This window comes from Podarcis melisellensis (assembly GCF_964234715.1).
Source record: "Podarcis melisellensis genome assembly, chromosome: 2".
NCBI lineage: Eukaryota > Metazoa > Chordata > Lepidosauria > Squamata > Lacertidae > Podarcis > Podarcis melisellensis.
Window position 1 is genome coordinate 30,516,431 of NC_138529.1, and position 21,474 is coordinate 30,537,904.

The 21,474-nt window shown below is 44.7% G+C and overlaps 1 protein-coding gene and 1 long non-coding RNA gene across 5 annotated transcripts; one reads left to right on the top strand and one right to left on the bottom strand.

Moving 5' to 3' along the window:
- Positions 1–1,532: 1,532 nt before the first annotated feature.
- Positions 1,533–14,773, bottom strand: MAFG (MAF bZIP transcription factor G). 4 transcript variants are annotated; one of them, XM_081899919.1, is made up of 3 exons: positions 14,699–14,773; positions 8,025–8,086; positions 1,533–7,939 (listed from the first exon to the last, which is right to left on the bottom strand). In XM_081899919.1, exons 2-3 carry the CDS (start codon positions 8,058–8,060, stop codon positions 7,487–7,489), a joined length of 489 nt encoding a protein of 162 aa, XP_081756045.1. In that variant the 5' UTR covers positions 8,061–8,086; positions 14,699–14,773; the 3' UTR covers positions 1,533–7,486. The 4 variants fall into 4 exon arrangements, with proteins under 4 accessions (XP_081756045.1, XP_081756047.1, XP_081756044.1 ...); XM_081899921.1 differs by lacking the exon at positions 14,699–14,773 and adding an exon at positions 14,394–14,540; XM_081899918.1 differs by lacking the exon at positions 14,699–14,773 and adding an exon at positions 9,766–11,261.
- Positions 14,774–14,819: 46 nt separating this feature from the next.
- On the top strand, positions 14,820–19,152 carry LOC309363571. The gene is made up of 2 exons (XR_014165412.1): positions 14,820–15,535; positions 17,881–19,152. It is a non-coding gene; the product is annotated as an uncharacterized lncRNA (long non-coding RNA).
- Positions 19,153–21,474: the final 2,322 nt, after the last annotated feature.

Sequence of the window (21,474 nt, forward strand, 5' to 3'; positions counted from 1 at the left end):
GAGGTACCACTGTACTGTAGAAGCTTATGCAGCTAGTTCTGCCCTGTAATTCCAGATGTCTGACTTAGTCCTGACTTATAGTCCTGTTATGACTATAAACAACGTTGTGACATGAGCAAGCAAAAGCCACACAGTCAGTAGCCTATCACAGGCACATGGAATACTTATCATAATAAACACATGAAAATAAGTCTTAGTCTGTATGGTTTATTTTTCAAAATTGAGTGGCGGGGGGGGGGTGCGGAATAGGTCTGGAAAATTGTTAATGGGGAAGTGGGGGGCTAATAAGGACTGCTGCCTTCAGACAGAAAGTGTGTACCTCCCCAGCAGCACTGGCCTAAACCAAAATACATGGAATTCTGGTGTGATAGCACAGGTTTAATGCATTACATTGTTAATTATGATTTGTTTCTCATGCTAATTTACAAAAACAAATTCATTATGTCTCTTTTACAGTACTTTAAATAACTATCATGTGACATATTGACATATACTGTTTATGTTTTATGTTGTAAACAACCCTTTGGTCTTTCACAAAGGGTGGTAGATGAATTAATCATCATCATCTCAACATCCACTGTGGAGTAAAAACCACCAATAATTTTTAAGTGGTCTGGGAAATAGGAAGATTATGATGCTCTGATTTTACCCAATACAAGAGAACAGAAATGGGCATTTGTCTCAACAAAGTTGAGGTCAACAGCATTTATAGCCCCATCCTTGGCCCATTTACATGTAAGTCAATCACACAGAATTAGATTGACCTCCAGATGTACATAGGACTGAAGGACCTGAGCATGTCCATACAAAAGCTAGCCACTCTCTTAAGCAATTAAATACCATCCTTAATACTAGTTAAATTCTAGCTCCAGTAGTGCAGTACCTTATGTCTACTTTAGTAAGGAAATGGCTTTGCTGCAATGTCTTTTTTTTTTAAAAAAAAGTTACAACTGGCTTTTTACAATTGAACAGCATAAAATCAGCAAAGAATTGTTTCTTTTTTATGAAGTGTTTTGTTTTTTTTTAAATAGCAGGGTAGTGGATGAGGAAAGCAACAGACTTCATGCTTTTAAAACTTTTTCTAAGTAGTGAAATGTTCCAAGTGCTCAGCACAACTGGGGATGTAGTTCTTTTTTAAAAAAGGAAAAAAGTATGAAAAAATTATTTGATGTCATGAAGGATGACAACACAATTCCACACAGAAGGCAGAACAGCAACATATATGCTAATTGAAGAAAGACTTACAAAGGTCAAAAATATCCATCCAGTGCAGGAAGAAGGCATCAGAAGTGCAAATTTGAGGGAAGTTACTTGGATTGCTTGCAACAAATGGGTAATAATTGCACAAGTATTGTGCTAAAATGGATTGTCTGGGAAGTCCTTAAGAGGAAGCAAATTTGTTTTTTCTTTTCTACAGCAGGGGAAAAAGGTACATTCCCTGCATGAAATCAACCAAGCCTCAGTCAATTCAGTCAGCAACAGGAAACAAATCTGCCACTCTAAATTTAGTCAGTAATATCATAGGAACCAGCCTCTTTAAAGATGTTTATTGGTCATATACAAAATAAAGAATGCTTCATATCAACAAACATACACTATATACATAAATAAATTAACAACACCTCCACTGGGGCTGTGGCAACAAATCCCCAACAGTTATCAGATATCTACAGATTGAAAAAGGACAATAATTTAGCAATAAATACTGATTAATTCATTGGGCTCTCCCATTGTATAGAAGAGCCCCAGGACTTGACAATATGCTATTACACCCCTGGCACATAGAATTAATCTCCAGTTTTATTAGCTTTGGAGACTGAGATTTATTTATTTATTTATCAAAATACTCCTCTTCCCCCCTTTTTAAGAAACATTTTAAAGCAGCAGTGTATTTCTTTTATCAATATGTTGTAAGGACTATCCTCAACATGTGGAGGTTGGGGAGGAAAAGTCCTTAGCCCGTCTCATTAAGTGCTCTGAATATTCTTATTTGTATTGTTTTTCTCCATAATATTCCATTTTGGCAAAGGGTGTAATAAACTCAGAACAAACTGCAGGTGAGGGCAAGAGCAACGACAAGTAGGATTTGTTTTGAAACTCTCTGAAGATAACAACCCCCCTTGCCTTAGCAAGACAGTAACATACCTTAGCCAGACAGTAACATACCTTCATTGAGAAAGAGGAGACTATTCACTTCAACTGCTCAGTGTTTATACAGGTGACAGCCACAAGTGTCCGGAGCTTGTATACATCAGATAGTGGGAGAGGAAAACATAAATTCTCATCTCTTGGAAGAACCTGCCTGACGTTCACAGCAAGACTGCCATGAGATACTGTCCTGGTCTCTCAACATGGGGAAGAACCTCTGTTTTAGCAGCCACAGCTACCTGCTACTGCAGGTATCAAAGAAAGCAGCAATGTTATCAAACAGGAAATGACCTTCCTGTGCATTAGCATTTTTTCTGACAAAATATAGCTTGAGACATCAGGAAGGTGTGTGTGTGTGTGTGAGAGAGAGAGAGAGAGAGAAAGGGGGGCTGTCAATAAGTGCTTGCGTTTTCCAGTGGAAGGGAAGGCAAGATGCCGCTGGAGCTCAGCTACAATTCTGAGTGCAGCTTCATCAATACACAGGATGCCAATCCTGTTTAAAGGTAAAATATGAAGAAAGCGTAGAATCACAGACTTGGAAGGAACCTCAAAAGTCTTCTAGTCCAACCCCCTGCCAAGGCCAACTTGCAACATCTCTGGGGTGTGCCAAGGGCACAAGAGATGCAAAAAGGAACACCTGACACAAGGAATGCATGACTTTTAAGCATGAATGCATGTGATGTGTGTGTCCATGTATCTATGCACTCACACACTCCCAGCTATCCAACCTGAGGGCACAATGGCCAAACGCTGAGCAATCTCCACCCCATGCCTAAGTGTCAAATACCCTCGTCCTAGCCTGCAGTCTTGCTTGCTTTTTCCAAAGCAAAATAATTGTTCCATAATCAAAGAGATCACTTTTACACAATTCACCACGACATAAAACAAGCCCCCCTCCCTCTCCCCGCCACAAGCCAGCCACATGTGGGCGGAATTATACTTCACGTATTTGCTCTGCAGCTAAGTAGAAAGCAAACAAAATGCCCCATAATAAAAAAGGAGAAATAAACACACAACACCCTTCACAGCAGAAAAACCAAACAAACAAGCACCTCGAAAACAAGAACCATCACACTCCGAATTCTATATACCAGAAAGAGAAATCAAGGGGAAGGGCTTGAGAGGGGCACCTGGGATGGAAAGAACTCATAAACAGTAGGAGACGGACTGAAACTGGGTGAAGGAAGATGGGAGGTTTGAAGGGCCCCTTGAGTGTTGGAAGATTCATCACTTTCATTTCAATCCTTCCCACTTTCCAAAGCCAGAACATGCCTGATAACACACCTGCTGTATTCAAGGTGATGCACCTGCAACTTCTTCCAACAAACCCAGCTGTGGACAGCGTCTCGCCTCTTTAGGCCTCGGAAAGGGCACGAGTTGCAACTCTAGAGGAGAGACTTTCAGTAGGAGCCCTTCTTGCTATCCAAGATCTAGATGGAAATACTAGACAACCCATTAAGAGGAAGCAGCAATGGAAGCCCGGCCAACTCCAGCAAGCTGTTAAGAACTGTTCTGGACAATATGTCCATGATAAGAGTCAACAAGGTTTGTTGAAAAGAAACTTCTACCCCAGAAAGACAGCCCCACTCAATCACTTTCTCATACAAGCTGTGTTTAAATATCAAAGTTACCACCAAAGGTGTCGTCGCCCTGCTTTCCATGGAGCAGTATACAGTACAGAGAAGCACACCAATGTCAATGGAGAGGCAGGCAGAGGTCAGACAGCTGGCATTCAAGAGTTGTTGCTCATCAAGGGAGCATGGCAGCCCATGGAACTGCCCTTCACGTGACTCTCAAAAGCCAGCTATGACGTGACCTAAGATTTCACTTCACACACACATCCCACCTCTCGCTTGTCAGTTTGGTGACCAGGAAACCCAAGTTACATGCTATTGTGGTTTCTCAGTTTGACGAGTTTGCATAAATATTGCTTCCTCAGATTACAACTGTTTGGTTTTCACAGAATTTGGATTTCTTTGGCAAGGACTAGAAAATGGAAGGCAATAAGGGGAAGAAAATATGCACAGCTTGAAGATGGGAGGGAAAGATGTACAGAGAGGTAGAAGGATTAAAAAACAATAAAAGGTAGGACAGCTCTGGACCCAGCAATCCTACATAATCAATCCTCCAATGGTTTCTAAACCTTTTAAACCAGGAGGGAGAGACATAAATCCCTGGAGCCTTACCAGACCTTACAAGCTCACATCTGACCCACAGCAGCCCTAACATACTCCATACAATTCAATCATTTTCAGGTCAGACACCTAACAGCCATAGTAGGGGAAAGGTGCTGCCTTGCCAATAGCAGCCTCTTACCTATTCTTTCTAAATTTGCAGTATGGAGTAGCCAATATAATTTTGGGTGGAATCTCCAGCAAAGCTAAGTGTACATCCACACCAGAGCTCTTTTATTATTTAAACACACACCTTCCACACTTTTTTACCATTTGCTCTTCCTTGTTCCTGTACTGCCAACTGCATATTTGCAGTCCACATATTCAAAGGGCAGCAGAAAAGCACCCCAGGTTGCCATGTCAAAAGAATGGTTGCGATATTTACAAGAACCACTGGTGGTAGAGAGCAGCCCTGTCTTTACATTGCAAACAGCAAGCTTGCAGTTGGAAAGAGCTCAAGAGGAGGACTTTCGACAACTAATCCTTATTTAAAGCTTTATTTCTTGCACCTAGGAGATGTTCTAGGCAGTGAAATTCTTACACTGAGTGGGTTATTTGGAAGATGACTCCGGGGAATTAACTTTCACCAAATTGAGGTGGAAAAAACATTTTCAATGGAAATTGTTGAGTGCTGTTCCCTGGGTATCTGCTGGGTAGGAATTTGGCCCTTCAGCTTATACGGATTTGACCTCTTTGCTTCAAAATTGGCCATTAAGTTTTTCTCTTTAGCCGTGAAGGCCAAATCTAGTAGAATGTCAGTTTGAAAAGCCACCAGATTCTGTAATGCCCAGCCTGAGCTATGCAAGTTTCTTGATCCTGGCAATATCGTAACAGCTGGAGGGTTCTAGTGTCTGCCAATTATAATGCTATTCTTATGCTGTTTCAGTCAAGATTTCTGAACGTGGTCTCGACTAGGACTCACTAGCTATGCTTGCTCTGAAGAACACTGTTTTCTAGGCAAAGCCCCAAGTTTTAAGTGCACACCTAGAGAGATAGCCTGACAAATATATACTGCCAAAGTCCCAACATGCTCCTCTTAATAATGGGATGACCACCTGCTCCCTGTGAACCAAACACTTCTGGGTAGCAGCACAGAAGGCAGGGCAACTATTCTCCTCCTCTCAGAAAAGGGCAGGCTGCCAGAAGGTTCTCCTTTGGAGAACCTCGTGACCAGGCTTCCAACAACACTTTATGAGTATCCAGAGAATAAATAGTAAAGCTGGATTTTCCTGGATCACACTGACATTCACACACTCATGAATCTCTATGGAGTTTCCATTGGCGCTTCCCAAGTACTTCTCAACATGCCCAAACAACAGCCAGGAGGTAAGTTGATGGTAGCATTGACAGCAAAATAATTCTTCCCAAGGAATGAACCTAGATGCATGCAGCCTGTGGCCCAACCCTAGGAAATACTGGAGTTAGTTACATTGCCAGCTCCACTAACTGATTCATGTTGCTGCAGCATGGGCGGTGGCCTCCTCTACCCAACCTTTTTTGAAATGTTGGGACTGACTATTGGAGACCCAGTATCCACAGGAAAGCAAACTCTGTGATGCAAAGTGCCATGGGGGAAGGCAAGAGTGTCTGCCAGTTATAATTTATGCCAGGCATAGGCAGATGGTCCTCCAGATGTTTTGGGACTACAACTCCCATCATCTCTGACCATTGGTCCTGCTAGCTAGGGATGATGGGAGTTGTAGTCCCAAAATATCTGGAGGGCCAAGTTTGCCTATGCCTGATTTATTCAGTTTCAGCAACACCCTAGAAGAGCCAATTTACCTCAGACTTCAGTAGCCGAGGAAGTGAGGCCATCATAAACAGATAAACCTTCTAATGAGAGGATCGTCAGAAGGTCATTGGGAAATGCCCAAGAAAGCCCTGCCCTCAGCCCAGGAAAAGCAATAAAAAAAAAAAGACTGCTCACAGGACATCCACACAGCAAAGATGGCCATTGGCACCATCACATCACAGCGCCACACAAGACCTCAGAGCACAGACAACTAAACACAACAGGAGCACAAAGGAAGCGGGTGAGGAGTTCAAGAATAAGTCACTTTTGGTACAATTGCAAAAAGATATCAAACAGGACTAGCCTTTTTTTGTCTCTTCCCCCCCCTACATTATTTATAAATAAAAGTCTGATAACTCTTTATAAAAAACAACCTTGGAGCCACAAAGACTTAGCGAGAAACTTTTAAAATTTGCTTTTCTTTTTCTTTTCTTTTAAATTAGTAAAGTCTCCAGGAATATGACAGTCAAATATTCTCACCCTTCTCAGGTTAAAAAGGAGACTATTAAATCCAAGTTGTTCATCCAGTTTTACTTTTGAGACTTAGATCATTTAAGAATTCTTTCAAATGAATGTTTCTCTCTTAAATAAAGGGCTATTTAAAACCACATAGACTTGTGTAAACCATCACACTAGAGACACTTGATACTCTCCAAACACAGGAAACAACTAGTGATTTTGGTCTTGTTCAGTGCAACACATTAGGCACAAAACCGGCCTGTAGTCACCACGGTAGAACCTGCCTTTTACCTGACAGGCAGGCTACAACAGTGCCCATTCCTGGCTCCTTTCCCTTCTCAGCAGCACAGACACCAGGAAACTGCAGTTTTGCCCCTTCCCTCCCCTTTTAGGAAAAGTCCTAAGGAATCCCACCTTTAAACATAAAAGGCGCAACTAGATGTTAATATAAACATGGTTACACAAACTACCCCCATTATAGCCACTGATACCAAGCAATTTACAAGCAGCAGACTGGACAGCTGACACACAACCCTGGAAGAATGGTATAAGTCATCACTGACAGCAGGTCTTCCAACTTTCTATGACCTCTGCCCTCCCCCCTTTGGGCGATTTCTCTCCCCAAGAATTTATTCCATGCTGCTGAGAATCTCTTTGGCTAGAGTACCGAGGTCCTTCAGTCTCTGTCCCCAGAATACCTCTGGGTGGAAGGTTCTGCTCACACAGAAGGGTTGCATTACCATCAGTCACACCAACCAGAACAAAGCTAAAAACAAAGGGACTGCAGTGACAAGCAGGCCAGCGTGTGCCTGTGTGGGCTAGGCCATCTGGGAGAGGGTTGTGCTTTGGGGATTCCGGATGAGCTTTGTGCCTAACTGCCCTGCACACACAAGCCCAGGCAGTGCTCCTTTCACTAAGACCGGGCGTCCGTTTTGGATTTCACTATTGTGATGACGCTGGTGGTGGCCACCTTGCCAGGCACAAGGGGCCCCATGCTGGCGGCAAGGGGGCCCCGGGCAGGGGTGACAGGGCTCCGGGCCACGGTCCGGGCGAAGTTCTGCAGCGCCTCATACTTAGAGCGCAGGGCATCAAGTTCCATTTTCATGCTGGCATTCTCCGAGGCCAGTTTCTCCACCTCCTGCTGAAGCTCTGCCTTCTGCTTCTCCAGCTCCTCCTTCTGTGTCACCCTCTTGACACGGCAGCTAGCGGCGTAACCCCTGTTCTTCAGGGTCCGCCGGCGTTGTTTTAGCTGGATGATCTCCTCCTTGGACAAGCCCCGCAGATGCTGGTTCAGCTCCCGCACAGACATGGTCACCAGCTCTTCATCTGTCAAGCTGGTCCCATTCTCACCTGGCTCCCGCTTCACCTGTGGGGACACAGAAGGGAACACATGTATCACGGGAGCTCTGGTAGTGTCCACGGACAGCTCAGCCCCACTTGTGCCCCATTACCTTCAAGGCTTTGTTTCCTTTGTTGGGGGTCGTCATAACACGCAAGCCTTCACAGTCAGATTCTGCAAGAAAAGAGAACGGCCAGAGGTCACCATCAAACTCAAGATCCTGAGCCCTCATTTACAGATCCCTACTTATCTGGCTCAGGAACCAGGCAGGGAAGTGGGCAGGGCTCCCTGCTGGAACGAATCCCTATGCGCTCCACACAGCATGAACCAAGCAGAGAGACTTACAACAGCTCCTTGCCACCTCTGTCCCTACCAGCCCCACAGTTCTCTATAATACTTGAAGGCAAATGGCAGGGGGGGAATTCAGAACCCTGGGAGGAGCCAGAGCAGGATGAAGCCACATTTAAAAATAGCCTGGCAGCCAGGGTCCTGCACGCCTGTGCCGAGCCAGTCATGCTGACTCAGCATACTAACAGCCTTGCTTACAGTACATGCTTCGTAGTATAACCAAGCAGGAGAGTTGTAGCCCAAGAGGCTTGCCAGGGAACCAGCCTGTCTCTCTTTCCATGATTGGGCTGAAAGCTACACGAGCTACGATGACACCCCATAAACTAGAGAGTTTGTGTGGGAGCAGTCTTCATAAATACTCCCTATGACAGAAGCTGGTGCATATGAATTGACCCAACCTGTCTCAAGTGTTTCTTTGTCTGGGAAACTGAATAGCAAGACACAGGGGGTGGCGGGCAGGGAGAAGAGGGAATGATAGGGAGCATACAGGCTCCTAGAAAACTGCCCCAACCTAGTGCTCTCCAGATATTTGCGACTAACACCTAAGGGACTCAACATTTGGGAGCCATTTCTGGGTTGGAGGAACTGCACAAGAGTGTGTGTGTGTGTGTGTGTGTGTGTGTGTGTGTGTGTGAGAGAGAGAGAGAGAGAGAGAGAGAAGAAAGAAAGAAAGAAAGAAAGAAAGAAAGAAAGAAAGAAAGAAAGAAAGAAAGAAAGAAAGAAAGAAAGAAAGAAAGAAACTGGACAGTTAGTAGAAGGGTTCAAATAAATAAATAATAATAAGACTACAAATTCTATAAGATACATCCAGCATAGGCAATGTTTAGGAATTATGGGAGTTGTAGTACAGGGTGCAAGCTTAGGAAAGGCTGGTTTACTGGTTTCATGTCACTATGTTCTAAGCTTCCAGAATGTGTGTCGCTAGGGAAATCTATGCCAAATGCAACTTTTTAATAAAAAAAGTTTAAAGATTCTCAAGATTCCGGCAATTATGATTTCAGAAATAAGCCTGGGAAGTGTAATCAGGTTTTTATAGTTAAAGCTCAGGAAATCAGAAGGCAAATTAAAGAACCCACACTGATTATACTTTTACATTTAGTAATTTTACATCCATTGTGCTAGTCTAGCGAGAATAAAATCCAGCGTTGCAATGCCAGAATTCACAAGACACATGGGACAGCAAGTACATTTGCAAGCAAATTTTTACTGCCGAGTACATTATTAGAATGTTCTTTTTGAAACCAGCAGACAAAAGTGGATTCATAAAAAAGACATCACATACAGACATGCCTTGGTGTAGCTGTCGGTATATGCCAGAACAGTCTACCACATACCACAAACAAAAAAGAAAGCAGAATCCTGTCGTGCTACTCTTAAGGCTTAATCTGGAACTTTATGCAACACTAGTAATGTTCTCCTGCAGAAGATCTGGGATTGCAGCAAGAGATGAGTCGTGTCTTACAGGTCACATGCATCCCCAAAATGCACACACATAAATACTATACCTTTGGCTACTTGTCTGGAATAGTTCAGAAGCCACGGTTTTTCCCTAAGCAAGAAGAAAATCTGCTGGTGTGGCCAGGACTGTGTCAGGGACAGAGGAGTCACTATGTGCATCCAGACAGGGATGTTTTTACATCCACCTCCCACCAGGCACATCATCAGCACTTACATGGCATAATAAATGCCTCTCCCACACAGCCCATGTTCTTGTTTGTTAAATGCATAAAACATCAGTTCACATTTATAGCAGAGAATTAAGACAAGCTAGTGTCAGCAAAAGCCAAGGAACGGTCCCCCAGCAGCACCCCCAGAAGGGATGGCTTCAGCGCTTTCCAAGATCACTAATAGGCCAGCAGCAACTCTGATATTCCTAGAGCACCGAAAACTGCTGACAAGCAAAGTGCTTATGCCCAAAGGATATGGCTGTGGTCACTGATTAAAGGCTTACTGCACACTAACACAGTGGGTCCCAACTGTCTTACTAGAGGGACCTACCAACTTATTTTTGTCTTTAAAACTGACAAGTAGGTTCCAAACAATTACTGATCTTGAAGGAAAATACACTTAGCTTGCTGCGCTATAACATCCAAAACCTGATTGCAGGCAGTATTGGGACTCGCCATTTGGGAGTCAGCATTCTAAAAATATGTGGGGGGAAGAGACATTAATTGCTAATTAAGTTTTTTAATTCAGAGAATAGACTAGGAGGAACACAGTATTGCCATCCCCCAAAACACAATTTGCAACAGGGCAAAGGCTTCCCTCTGACACCACAGTAATGCTTTAAAAAATCATGTTCTTTCAATACTGGTAAAATAAATGCTACAGAATGCACAAGTATGCCTCTCAACAGTATAACCCTTTGCTTTCATTTTTCTGACTTTGCTCCATTTAAAAACCATGTGCAGTTATAGGAATCCAGCAGCAGAACTGTAAACGAAAGTCCCCCACTCACTGAATAGCCACAGTACTAGAACTGATAATCCAAACACAATCTCCTTCTCCTGTTATAGGATTTTCTTTTGAGACATGTGAGAATGTATTAGGCATCATTGCAGGCATTCATGTGAGAGTGATCTGAACATTTCTAAAGTACAGAAACTGCTTAAGCAAAGACCCATCATACGTTTGTAAATCCAGCAGAAGTAAGGAAATAATAAGATTCAACATGCCAAGTATAAGTGATGTTCCACAGATATCCCAGGAAAGAGATACTTAGTGGGAAAGTAAATACGCTTAGTGCCCTGCCCAGCCAACTCAAAAATGTCTTTCATAGGGCAAGTCCAGGACTCTAATGTCTAGAGATCAATGCTTAGAATGCAAAGTTACTTATTATCATCAGGGAAAAGAAGAGATGATATAAAGGCTGCCTGGAAATAATCTTTAGTGCGCATAGTTCTCTTTCATTGCACAGGAAATTATTGGGGAAGTCTATGTTGTGAGAAAAAGATGAGACACAGCAAAAAAAACCTCAGTCACTCTGATGGGTCAAAGCATGGAGAGACTTAGGCATCTTAGTTTCATCAGAAGGAGTAATGTGTGCTGCGTCTGTGCCTAGACAAGCACAACCTTCCTTACTAGAAAGATTTTAAAAGGCCAAAAGAGGGCAGTCAAGAAGTGGAATCCCTACCAAACTTAGCGTGTTCTGTACCCAGCATAAATTGGGATGGCACCAGACCCTTCTACAGTCCTGACTTGCTGGCCACAGAAGGACTTATTAACATCATGCAAGGAGGACGGCCGGAGAGAACTGGCATCCAGACAGAGACAAACTTGGTCTAACTCCCCAGACTGCTGATTTCTCAGCTTTTTGACAGCTTCCCGAAGAAAGATCACACTGGAAAGTGCCAAGTGCGACGGCTGCAAAGGGAAAAAGTGCAACCTCGACACATTTTGCCAAGCTCAAAAGGCCTGCACTCAGCACAAGCACCGCCAATTCTTCGCTCACAACAGAGCTGACAGCAGAGCGCATGATTCAACACAGGCCCCATTCTCAACATTCCTGATTCACAGAGCTGTGCCATCAAACTAGTGTAAACATGGTGACGTCACCCATTCCAGGAGCAGAGACAGCCCCATCAGAGGAGGCCCAGCTGCAAGGGATGAGAAAGGAGATGGGCATGACGAGAACAGCAACGGGAGGCTTTTCAACAGGTGAAGTAGGAACAGTAGTTTCAACACTACACTGTACATATCTGCACGTATATGACTTTCATGTGTTTTATGAGGGCTTGTCTATATATAACTTCTCACTTATGGAATATTTAACCTGAAAGTAGATGCTTACCCAGTTAAGACTTCAAGAAACATAGAGTCACTAGAGAATTCTGTCTCCTCAAAGCAGACCTGACTGGCCCCAGCAATATCCCTGCTATGCTTAGAAAGTGCCTCAGAACTGCTGTTTACACAAGTTTTCTTCTTACTCAGCAGAACTGAAGTAAAGGGGACCAAAAATCAGTAACCTGACCTCTTCCTACCAGACTGCCAGACTCCTTAGTTATGATCACTGAGGAGCTCATCATATTTATACTTAAAACTGAGCTTGCTCATCTCTCTCCACACCTTTGAATCATTATTTTCAAGTACTGTACAATGCTTCTAGACAAGGCACATCTATTTTGCTTCCTATTTGCCACAAGCTTTGTAAGTAACTGCAATTATCTAAATATCCAAGGGATAATACATTGTCCAGGTTTCCATGTCAGACACCCAGAATGAGAATCAAGACAGCTGTTCATCATCTCCTATCCTGCTACAATGAGACCAGGAAACAGACATGCTACGCATCAGTCTGTTAGGAACACTAGGTTTGAAGTATCCTTTTACAGAGAATGGAATCAGACTAGATTAACTTTCTCTGTCCTTCTAACATTACCGTTTTAGAATTAGAATCACTTTGTGGAGATCTCCGTCAAAAGGACATCAAACCGCAGCTAGCTATTGTCACACAAACCATCTCCATATAATCACAATCTAAATATCTATGACATACTGATTAAGTTGCCCAGTCCCCAGTAGCCAAGCCGCTCTCAAACTGGCAGAGGACAGATTGCCCTCCAGAGTTGTGGCTGTAGACGATAGCATGCTTCAGCTAGCTTCACTGTGGGAACTTCACACAAGGGACTCAGGGTAGGACAGCATGCACTTGTTGCACAGACGTGCTCCATTATACAAATCAAGCAGAGCTGTGCAGGCACAAACAAGGGAATCTGCATCTCTGTGCCCTTCCCACTTCAGTGTGACAGCATGCCAAGCACCTTCACAGAGTCCTTGAGGACATCGTGCCTGTCTGACAAAGACGGCATAGACAAGTAGCAGCAATTTCCATAAAGGTATTCAGGAACTACCATTTTACAAAGTCTACAAAGCTAGCCAAAACAGTAAAGTTAAGACCTACATGTACAGAGAGAGAGAGCACTGAGGACACGCGAGCAGACAGGGCAAACATACATACTGACATAAATATACAAGCACTTAGGAATGGGTCTCTCACAAAAGTTCTGCCAAGTAACCCTTTTTCTCTCTCTCCCTCATACACACACACACACACACACACTCCCCACATACAGTTACTTCTGTCCTAATGCACATAAACTGCACATGGATATACACTGTATGACATATGCTCAGAAAGCTACAGTTGTCACAACATTTTGAATGCAGGCAAAATACAGACAAGTAGCAGAGAGGAAGAATCTCAGGTGAATCCCCTTCCCAACCATCTCCTGAACTTGCACCCTTCTCTGCCTTATCACCCAGTGAGAAAGTGAGTCAGCAAGTCACCCTCTCTCCCCCAGCTAACCCTTTTGACAGGTCCCATCAGCCGGTCAGCCCCTACCTCCCTTTGTGCAGCACATACCTAGTGGTGACCTCATGTTGATGAGTCAGCAGTGTCTGGGCTCTGCACACAGAAGGCTGTGCCAGGGGATGCAATGGGGTGATTTAGATCGCCCCCCCTCCAATCCCGAATACTCTCTACATATTCCCCTTCCTGTGCCCCACCCCACATAGACTCACTCTTTCCCCCACCCAGACACCTGATGAGTCAGCACGGCAAGCCCTTTAACATTAGCAGACATGGCTGCACATCCCTGGAGACACACACAAGTGTGTAGGGAGCAGCTCCCCCTCCCCACTCTAGGCAGGGGAGAGGGAGCACCTGCCCTAAGAAACGGAATAATAAGGTGCCCAACTACTTTTTCATCCCCACTACTTGAGAAGCAAACTCAACAACAATAAGGATCGAGGCAAAACCGGGGGTGGGGTGGCAATGGCATTTCTCTCCTCCTAACGACAGCGGTGGGGAAATAAATACGGCCACCCACGCCGCAGAAACCCCTCAGAAGGAAAGAAAGGGGGGAAGCCACCCACCCATCTGTCAGCAACAGAAAATGAAGTCAACGAGGAAAGGAGAAGAAAGGAGGTGGGGAAACGAAGATCGGCTGCTGAAATACGGAAGCCCGCTCACCTAGACCCACCTATCCCTCCCCCCACACTATATTATCATTATCTCTCTCTCTCTCACACACACACCCGAGCGCACCCCCCCCCACCCGAGCGCGCCAGAATATTCCCGGGTGGAAATTGGGGAGGGGGGGCCATGCTCCTGTCAACATAAGTCTCCACCTACATTGCAAGAGTCGCTTCTTCAGATAATAATAACGAAAATAAATAAACACCGTGGAGAGAGAAACGCTGAACTCCACGGCGCCCGAAATTCCCGGGCGCAATTGGAGAGCGAGAGGCAGGGCTCCCCTAAAAAAGACCCCCCTCCCCGCTTCTATGTCAGACGCGCCCCCCCCGCGCTTATTAATGCTCGCTCGCTCCCTCCCTCCCTCGTGGAGAAGGGGGGGTGGCGGCGGCGCTGGCTTGCCTTCCTCCCTCTCCCCCCAAAGGTGGAACCGGGGGCCCCAGGCCGCCCGCGCAGTCTCTCACCCTCTCCGCTCGGTGCCGCCGGGGGAGGGGGGGAGCCGGGGCGGGGAGGGGGGGAGGCCGCCACGCAGAGAGGGACCGAGAGTCCGGGGTCCGCCGCTGCCGCCGCTCACGGACACGTCACGTGATGTTTGGGTCACGTGCCTCCATTCATGAAGCCGTTCGGTGCAACCGCCCCGAGCCTTAAAGGGGAGGCGCCCGGAGGCTTCCCCCTCCGACGGTTCAAGATAGACGCTCTGAATATCGGCTATATTCAAGCGGGGGGGGGGAAATAGGTGGAAGGCGGAAATAAAGAGGAGCCGGAAGGCAGGAGTGGGGCTGCGGAGCCGGTGGGGAAACAAGTGGCTCGCCTGGCGGGCGAGGACAGAGCCAAGGCTGAGCACCTTAAGCGCTGATCGCGCCTGGAGCTCCTACAGGGAGTGGGTTGGGGGGGGCACCGTCTCGCGGGTAGGCCCCCGCTGCTTGAGCCATTTGGGGACAAATCCGAGGGAGCCCCGTTGGGCTTCTGGGATTTGAACAAAAGGAATGAAATCAAGGCCGAGGCTTGGATTCTAATAAACAGCCCGCTAGACGAGGTCCAGCTTCAGGAAGTGCTTTCACAGACGAGCGATTTCTGCGGGGTGGGTGAAGGACCGGGAACTCAGGGAGCCCCCCGTTTATACCTTCCTTCTTCTGTTGCCTCCTTGGAGAAGAAACTTTTGAGAGGGGGCAGCAGAAGAGCTGTGTGGGAAACCCAGGGCACCATGTGCATGTCGTGTAGGCATGCATGCCTTTGTGTGGCAGAGAGCACACCCTAGCCCTGGTTCACAGATTAAAAGTTTGCTAACCACGGATCCTAATGTAAGAGGAGCTCTGATGGAGCAGACAAATGACCCATCCAGTCTAGCATCCTGTCCTCATATAGTGGTCAACTGGATGCCTCTAGAGGGCCCACGAGCAAGACCCTAGTGCAATAGCAGTCTCCTCATTTGTGATTCACAGCAACTGGTATTCAGAGGTATTCTGCCTCCAACCATAGAGCTAGAATGTGGCCACCATTCTTAGTGGCCATTGGCAGCACTGTTCTCAATGAATTTGCCTAAACCTTTTTTAAAGTCATCACTGTTGGTGGCACCACTAGAATCTTGTGGAAGCAACTTAAATGCACTTTGTGCTTTTGTCAATCCTGCATCTTCCAACATTCAGCTTCAATGGATGGCCCCAAGTTATAGTTGAATGTGGAAGACAAACTTCTCACTGTCCACTTTCTCCACAGCAGACACGGGTTTGCACATATCTATGATGTCTTGTTTTCTCAACCATAAAGCTCAATTTGTGGTAGCCTTCCCTTATAGGAGGGTTGCTCAAGATGGTTGATCATTTTGGTTGCCCTTTCCTGTTCCAGTTCTACAATATCCCTTGAGGTGAGGCAACCAGAACTGTACGCAACATTCCAAGTGCGGCCACACGAAAGATTAGTATACAGCGGTACCTTGGGTTACAGACACTTCAGGTTACACACGCTTCAGGTTACAGACTCCGCTAACCCAGAAATAGTACCTCGGGTTAAGAATTTTGCTTCAGGATGAGAACAGAAATCGAGCGGCAGCAGCAGGAGGTCCCATTAGCTAAAGTGGTGCTTCAGGTTAAGAACAGTTTCAAGTTAAGAATGGACCTCCAGAACGAATTAAGTTCTTAACCCGAGGTACCACTGTAATATAATTATTATGTTGTTGGATTTCAACCCCTTATTATCCTCAACACAGAACTTGCCTTTTTCACAGCTGCTACACACTGGGTTAACATTTTGAGCTATTCACCACAACCCCAAGGTCTTACTCTTTTGTCAGTCACCATCAGTTCAGACCCCAGCAGCACTTCCATGAAGCCAATGTGCATCATTTATACTTGCTTACATTTAACTGCATTTGGCATTTTAATGCCCAGTCTTCTCTATTTGGAACGATCCCTTTTTAACTCATTGAAAATCCCACCCAAAACAGTCTGCTATCATCAGCAAACCTGGCAAACTCAGTGCTCTCACCTCTAACTTCTGGTTGTTTATGAACAAGCTATAAAGCAAGGGTCCCATACCACATCCCGGGAGACTCATTTCCCATATTCCTCCACTGGGAGAACTGCCCTTTTATTCTACTCTCAGCTTCCTGTTCCTTAAGCACTGATCCATAAAATGACCCGTCCTCTTTTTCCATGACTGCTAAGCTTATTCAGGAGTCTTTGCTGTGGGACTTTCCACATGTAAACTGAATTACCCCTATTTTATGGTTGCTGACTCTCAAAAAACAAAACCTCTAAAGGTTTAGTGAAAGGGCTTACCTTTACAGAAGCCATATTGGTTCCGTTTCACCAAGGCTTGTTCTTCATCCTTGGACATTCTCTAATAATGCTTTCCATTAGTTTTCCAAGAATAGATGTTACATTAACCAAACTGTACTTTCTCAGCTCCTCTCTGGATACCTTTTATAAATGGTGTTGCATTGACCAATGTCAAGTCCTCCGGCTGATATAAGCAACAAGTTAGATATTCTTGTTCAATCAGCAATTTTATATTTTTGCCTTCCATTTCCCTTACTGGCATGGAGATGGTCAGATTCTGAGGGAAGGCTGCATCAGGCAGGCACACTGAATTGGTGTTTTTTTAAAATGCATCTTCAGCACAGAAATATATTTTTAACTGAAGAAAACACTGACATCCCCCTCGCCTAGATAGATTTGGTATAACCATTCTATGAACCTTTGTTAATTTATTCAGAAAGAGATACATGAAAGTATTACTCCCTGCCCTTAAGATGCTGTGATTATTCAGCAGTGAGCGAGAGCAATTTGGCATATTTTTAGAGGCACTGCTCTCCAATATTCTGCATGCTCCAAGATAGAGCCAGGTAGACTGTGGGTCTCAGCCTTGGCTCTCATTAAGCCTTGCTTCTAAAAAAAGTATACTGGTCACTGCTCCATATATAAATTGGTGACGTGCAGGCTGGCTGGCATAGGGATAAAAAAGTGAGGAGACAGAGTTGCTGTTTGAAAAGCTGTCCAGTGGGAGATTCTTTTTGCCAAAGGGTTCTTTAGTATTTAAGTTTCCAAAACAGCAATTCTATGGCTGACCCATCCAGATCTGTAAGGCTTAGAATGCCCTTCTAGACACCTTGTAGGATGACTGGCATTTCTTATTCTCTTGCTCGTAGTTGGTACTGTACCTGTTCCGCAACTTTACCACAAGGAGTGTGCCTGAGCCAGCACTTTTGCAATTGATTTTCTCAAGCCAGGGAGACTTGCTTACTGGAAAGTTTTCCAAACCAATTCTGCCCATCATTGTATTTTGCCCAGCAGTGCTTGCCTCATGAGTGAAGAGATCATCCACCCAGCTGCTCTGCAACTAACCCCTGTTAAAAGACCCCTCCGGCTCCAGATTTACTGCTGATATATAAAGTTTGCTCAGAGCCAGAAGATGATTGTGCAGCAGGGGCCTTTCCGCCTGCAGGTGCTTGCCTGAACTGTCATAAGGCATTTTGGTTCACTTGCCCAGAAGCTAGCTGACTGAAGACAAGCCCTCATATCCCAAAATACACAGAGACCCAGTGATACATGCTCAGCCATGGGCAGGACTCCTGGCAAACACACCATTTCTCCAGAATTGCCTGAGCTGGATTAGGACCGGTCTTCTCATCGAGCAGCATGCACCGTTTATCTACATGCGGGAAAAGCAGCAGGGCGAGTGTGCTCCAGAAATAAAAGCTCCGCTGGCTTTTGGCTTCTGTTTGGAAATACTAGAAACCCACTGTCTGATGCAGGTGTCAATTGGCACCTGCTGTAGGAATTGAATTGGTAATTGTTATCTAATTGCACTGTTTTACATACTGCATGAGAGAGAAAGATGGAGCTGGGGAGGATGAACACTGAGCACATTTCTTCCTTTCCTCTCTTCACCTTCCTGCGCAGCCAGCCCCAAATCTCAGCCCATGTTTCTAATGCCCACTCTGCAATGCTGTCCCCCCCCCTTAGGAATGCTCCCCCTCCCCACGCTTCTGTTCAGTCTTTGCTGTGTCTACACTTTCTCAAAACTGCGGAAATTGCAGGGAGCAGCGAGGTCTGGACTGAAAGTGCTGATGTAGGGAAGCAGCGCTCACAGCTGTTTCTTGCTTAGGTGCCTGGGACAGGAATGCTGCGGCATGCTCCAAGCCCAGAGATGAGGCACTGCACAAACTACTGTAGCAATGGAGAAAAGCCTGAGCCAGATCCGTTTTCCCCTCCGGAGTTCCAACAGGAGACAAGGCACCCCCCTTTTTCTTTCACACACACACTCTATTGATACAAGATCTCATGCAAAAGTGAGAGGAAGCTGAACCTGATTCTTGAAGAAAAGACCACCTTACACAATGCTTAACACAATGCAGCAGCTTGCTGACACTTCCCTTTTCCCACCCACAGAGTTTTAGCAATAAAGTTGTCTGCCTAAATGTGCTGAGTCTGTAATCCTGTGAGGAGCAGGAGATGTGTTAAATGATGGTGGTACTGAAAAGCCTGATGAGATCCGATGGCCAGATTAAAGGAGGAGCAGGAAGAGGAGGATTGAAGGGTAGATGGTTCGAAAGAAGCTCTGACCCACACCAGACATTACTCTAACAGCTAGTGCCAAAAATAAGCCATTTGTGTGCAGGGTCTCCCCATTCTGGATGCTGAATTGTTGCTCCAGACACTTGGGTTTGAAGATATTATTACAAATAAAGAGTGGAATGAAGTGCCTTTAAGTGAAATTAAGCACTCAAGAAATTCCAGTCTAGGTTGTCGGTTGCTCTGTAACTCTTTGAAATGTAATTTGGTACTGGCAATTCAATCTTTGAAATTGTGAATCAGCCTTACTGCTGCTGCAGGTTCTATCTAGTGATAGTTCTGGGTATATAATCCATCCTGTTAGCTAAGTCTTTATCTTCTGCCTTTTATTTCTCTTTCCTTTCACTTTTCACATTTTCCTTCTATCTAGGCAAGAGTATAGGGCCTAGGAAGAACAGGATTGTTGGGTGAACGTTTAAATAGATTATTTGCTTTAAAACCCTTTTGAAAAATCCTCATAATGTAGATAAAGGGGTGCAGAGTTTACAACCACCAAAGTAACAAACATGTTTTGGGGGGGAGATACACCTATATCCGAGTAAAGCTAGTATTTGTGCTTGTATATACATACAGAATCCATAGATGTAATAGTAAACAACAAACTGCATTCTGACATGTCACACTTCTAATGTACACTGAATAGAAATTGTTCTGGTTATATTCATGAAAATAATAAAAACAAATTATTTAAAACTTTTTAAATGTCATTTAAATTTAATTTGTTTTTTTTTAATTCAACAAAATGTGCACAGCCCGAGCCTATGTTTGGCAAACTAAGCTTATGGCTGAAGGCTACATCACACATGTGGCTGTGTTTTTTTTACTTTTGACTGTTTTTTTTCTTTTTGGTGAAGTAACCAAACACCCTTCAGGCACTGAGAGTTAAGCAGGAAGAGGAAAGAATAAGAGCTTCCTTTACTCTTTACCTGTCAGGAAAGTCCCAGTATCTTTCCCTCAGCAGGTGAGGCAACAGACTGCCTTCTCAAAATCATTCCCCTTATTGCATGCTCTTATTTCTTGGATTGTCATAAGACACCCAAGGACACAACATTCTTTCCTACACACTTGCTGTGTTTCCTAGTTCCTACTCGTTCAGATGCGTGGAGATGGGAAGCATATGCTCAGTCTCTCTAGACAGATTTTCCTCTTGTCCTCTGGAAAATAAATCCTGTGATTCTCAACCTGAGATTTGGTGTGTGGATTGTGTGTTTATTACATGCATTCCTTGTTCAGAAAGGCTAGTGCATGGGAACTTCTTTCCATTCACAATGTTATCATTGTACCAGAAGGGCAGGAAGAGCCACATTTCTCATCCCATTTAGTTAGGCCCTGAAAGTGTGCTGTGGACTGCAGCCATTGCTGCTTAATCCATGGGGCAAATGGTAAAGTGCACACAGTACTCACAAATTATTATTATTTTAGTCGTTGCTGGTTCTGGTGTACAGTGGTACCTCAGGTTACAGACGCTTCAGGTTACAGACTCCGCTAGCCCAGAAATAGTACCTCAGGTTAATAACTTTGCTTCAGGATGAAAACAGAAATCGTGCAGCGGTGGCGCAGTGGCAGCAGGAGGCCCCATTAGCTAAAGTGGTGCTTCAGGTTGAGAACAGTTTCAGGTTAAGAATGGACCTCCGGAACGAATTAAGTTCTTAACCCGAGGTACCACTGTACTTACAATATGGAATGAGAAAGGAAAAGATGGTCGTGTCCCCCCCCCCTTTTTAAACCACATTGTAAGTTGTGTTATGCTTCCTCCAGTATCTCAAAACACACCTATACTGTACAATCATTTGTTGTATTACATACATGTATTGAATTGAATTGTTATAATATAGACACCTGTACAGTTAGGTTTATGAGCAAATTATTTAAAAATGTAATAAACTGATTTTAAAAACCACAGATGCTTAAGCCATTAAACATTCCTAGGACAACCCTAGTGTGCTCATGCTGTCAGGTATTCATTAGTTGTTTCTGCAATGGACCATTATAATCACCCACCAGCAACAATATATATCAATAGTCCAAAATCAGCAGCCCCCATTCAGACATAAGAAAGTATGTGACAGTCCTCTCCCCACCTCCCAGAACTATTCCACTTGTGCTCATTCAGAAGTAAATATGGAATAGGGTGTGATGCCATGTCACCTTGACCTAAGTTCCAGCAA

Excerpts from the sequence above, each read along its gene's own strand:
- MAFG (XM_081899918.1), bottom strand. The coding sequence starts at position 9,922 with ATGATGTGCCTGGTGGGAGGTGGATGTAAAAACATCCCTGTCTGGATG. Across the intron at positions 8,087-9,765 it reads TTCCAGACAAGTAGCCAAAG|AATCTGACTGTGAAGGCTTG; the intron begins GTATAGTATTTA and ends CTTTTCTTGCAG. Across the intron at positions 7,940-8,024 it reads AAGGAAACAAAGCCTTGAAG|GTGAAGCGGGAGCCAGGTGA; the intron begins GTAATGGGGCAC and ends GTGTCCCCACAG.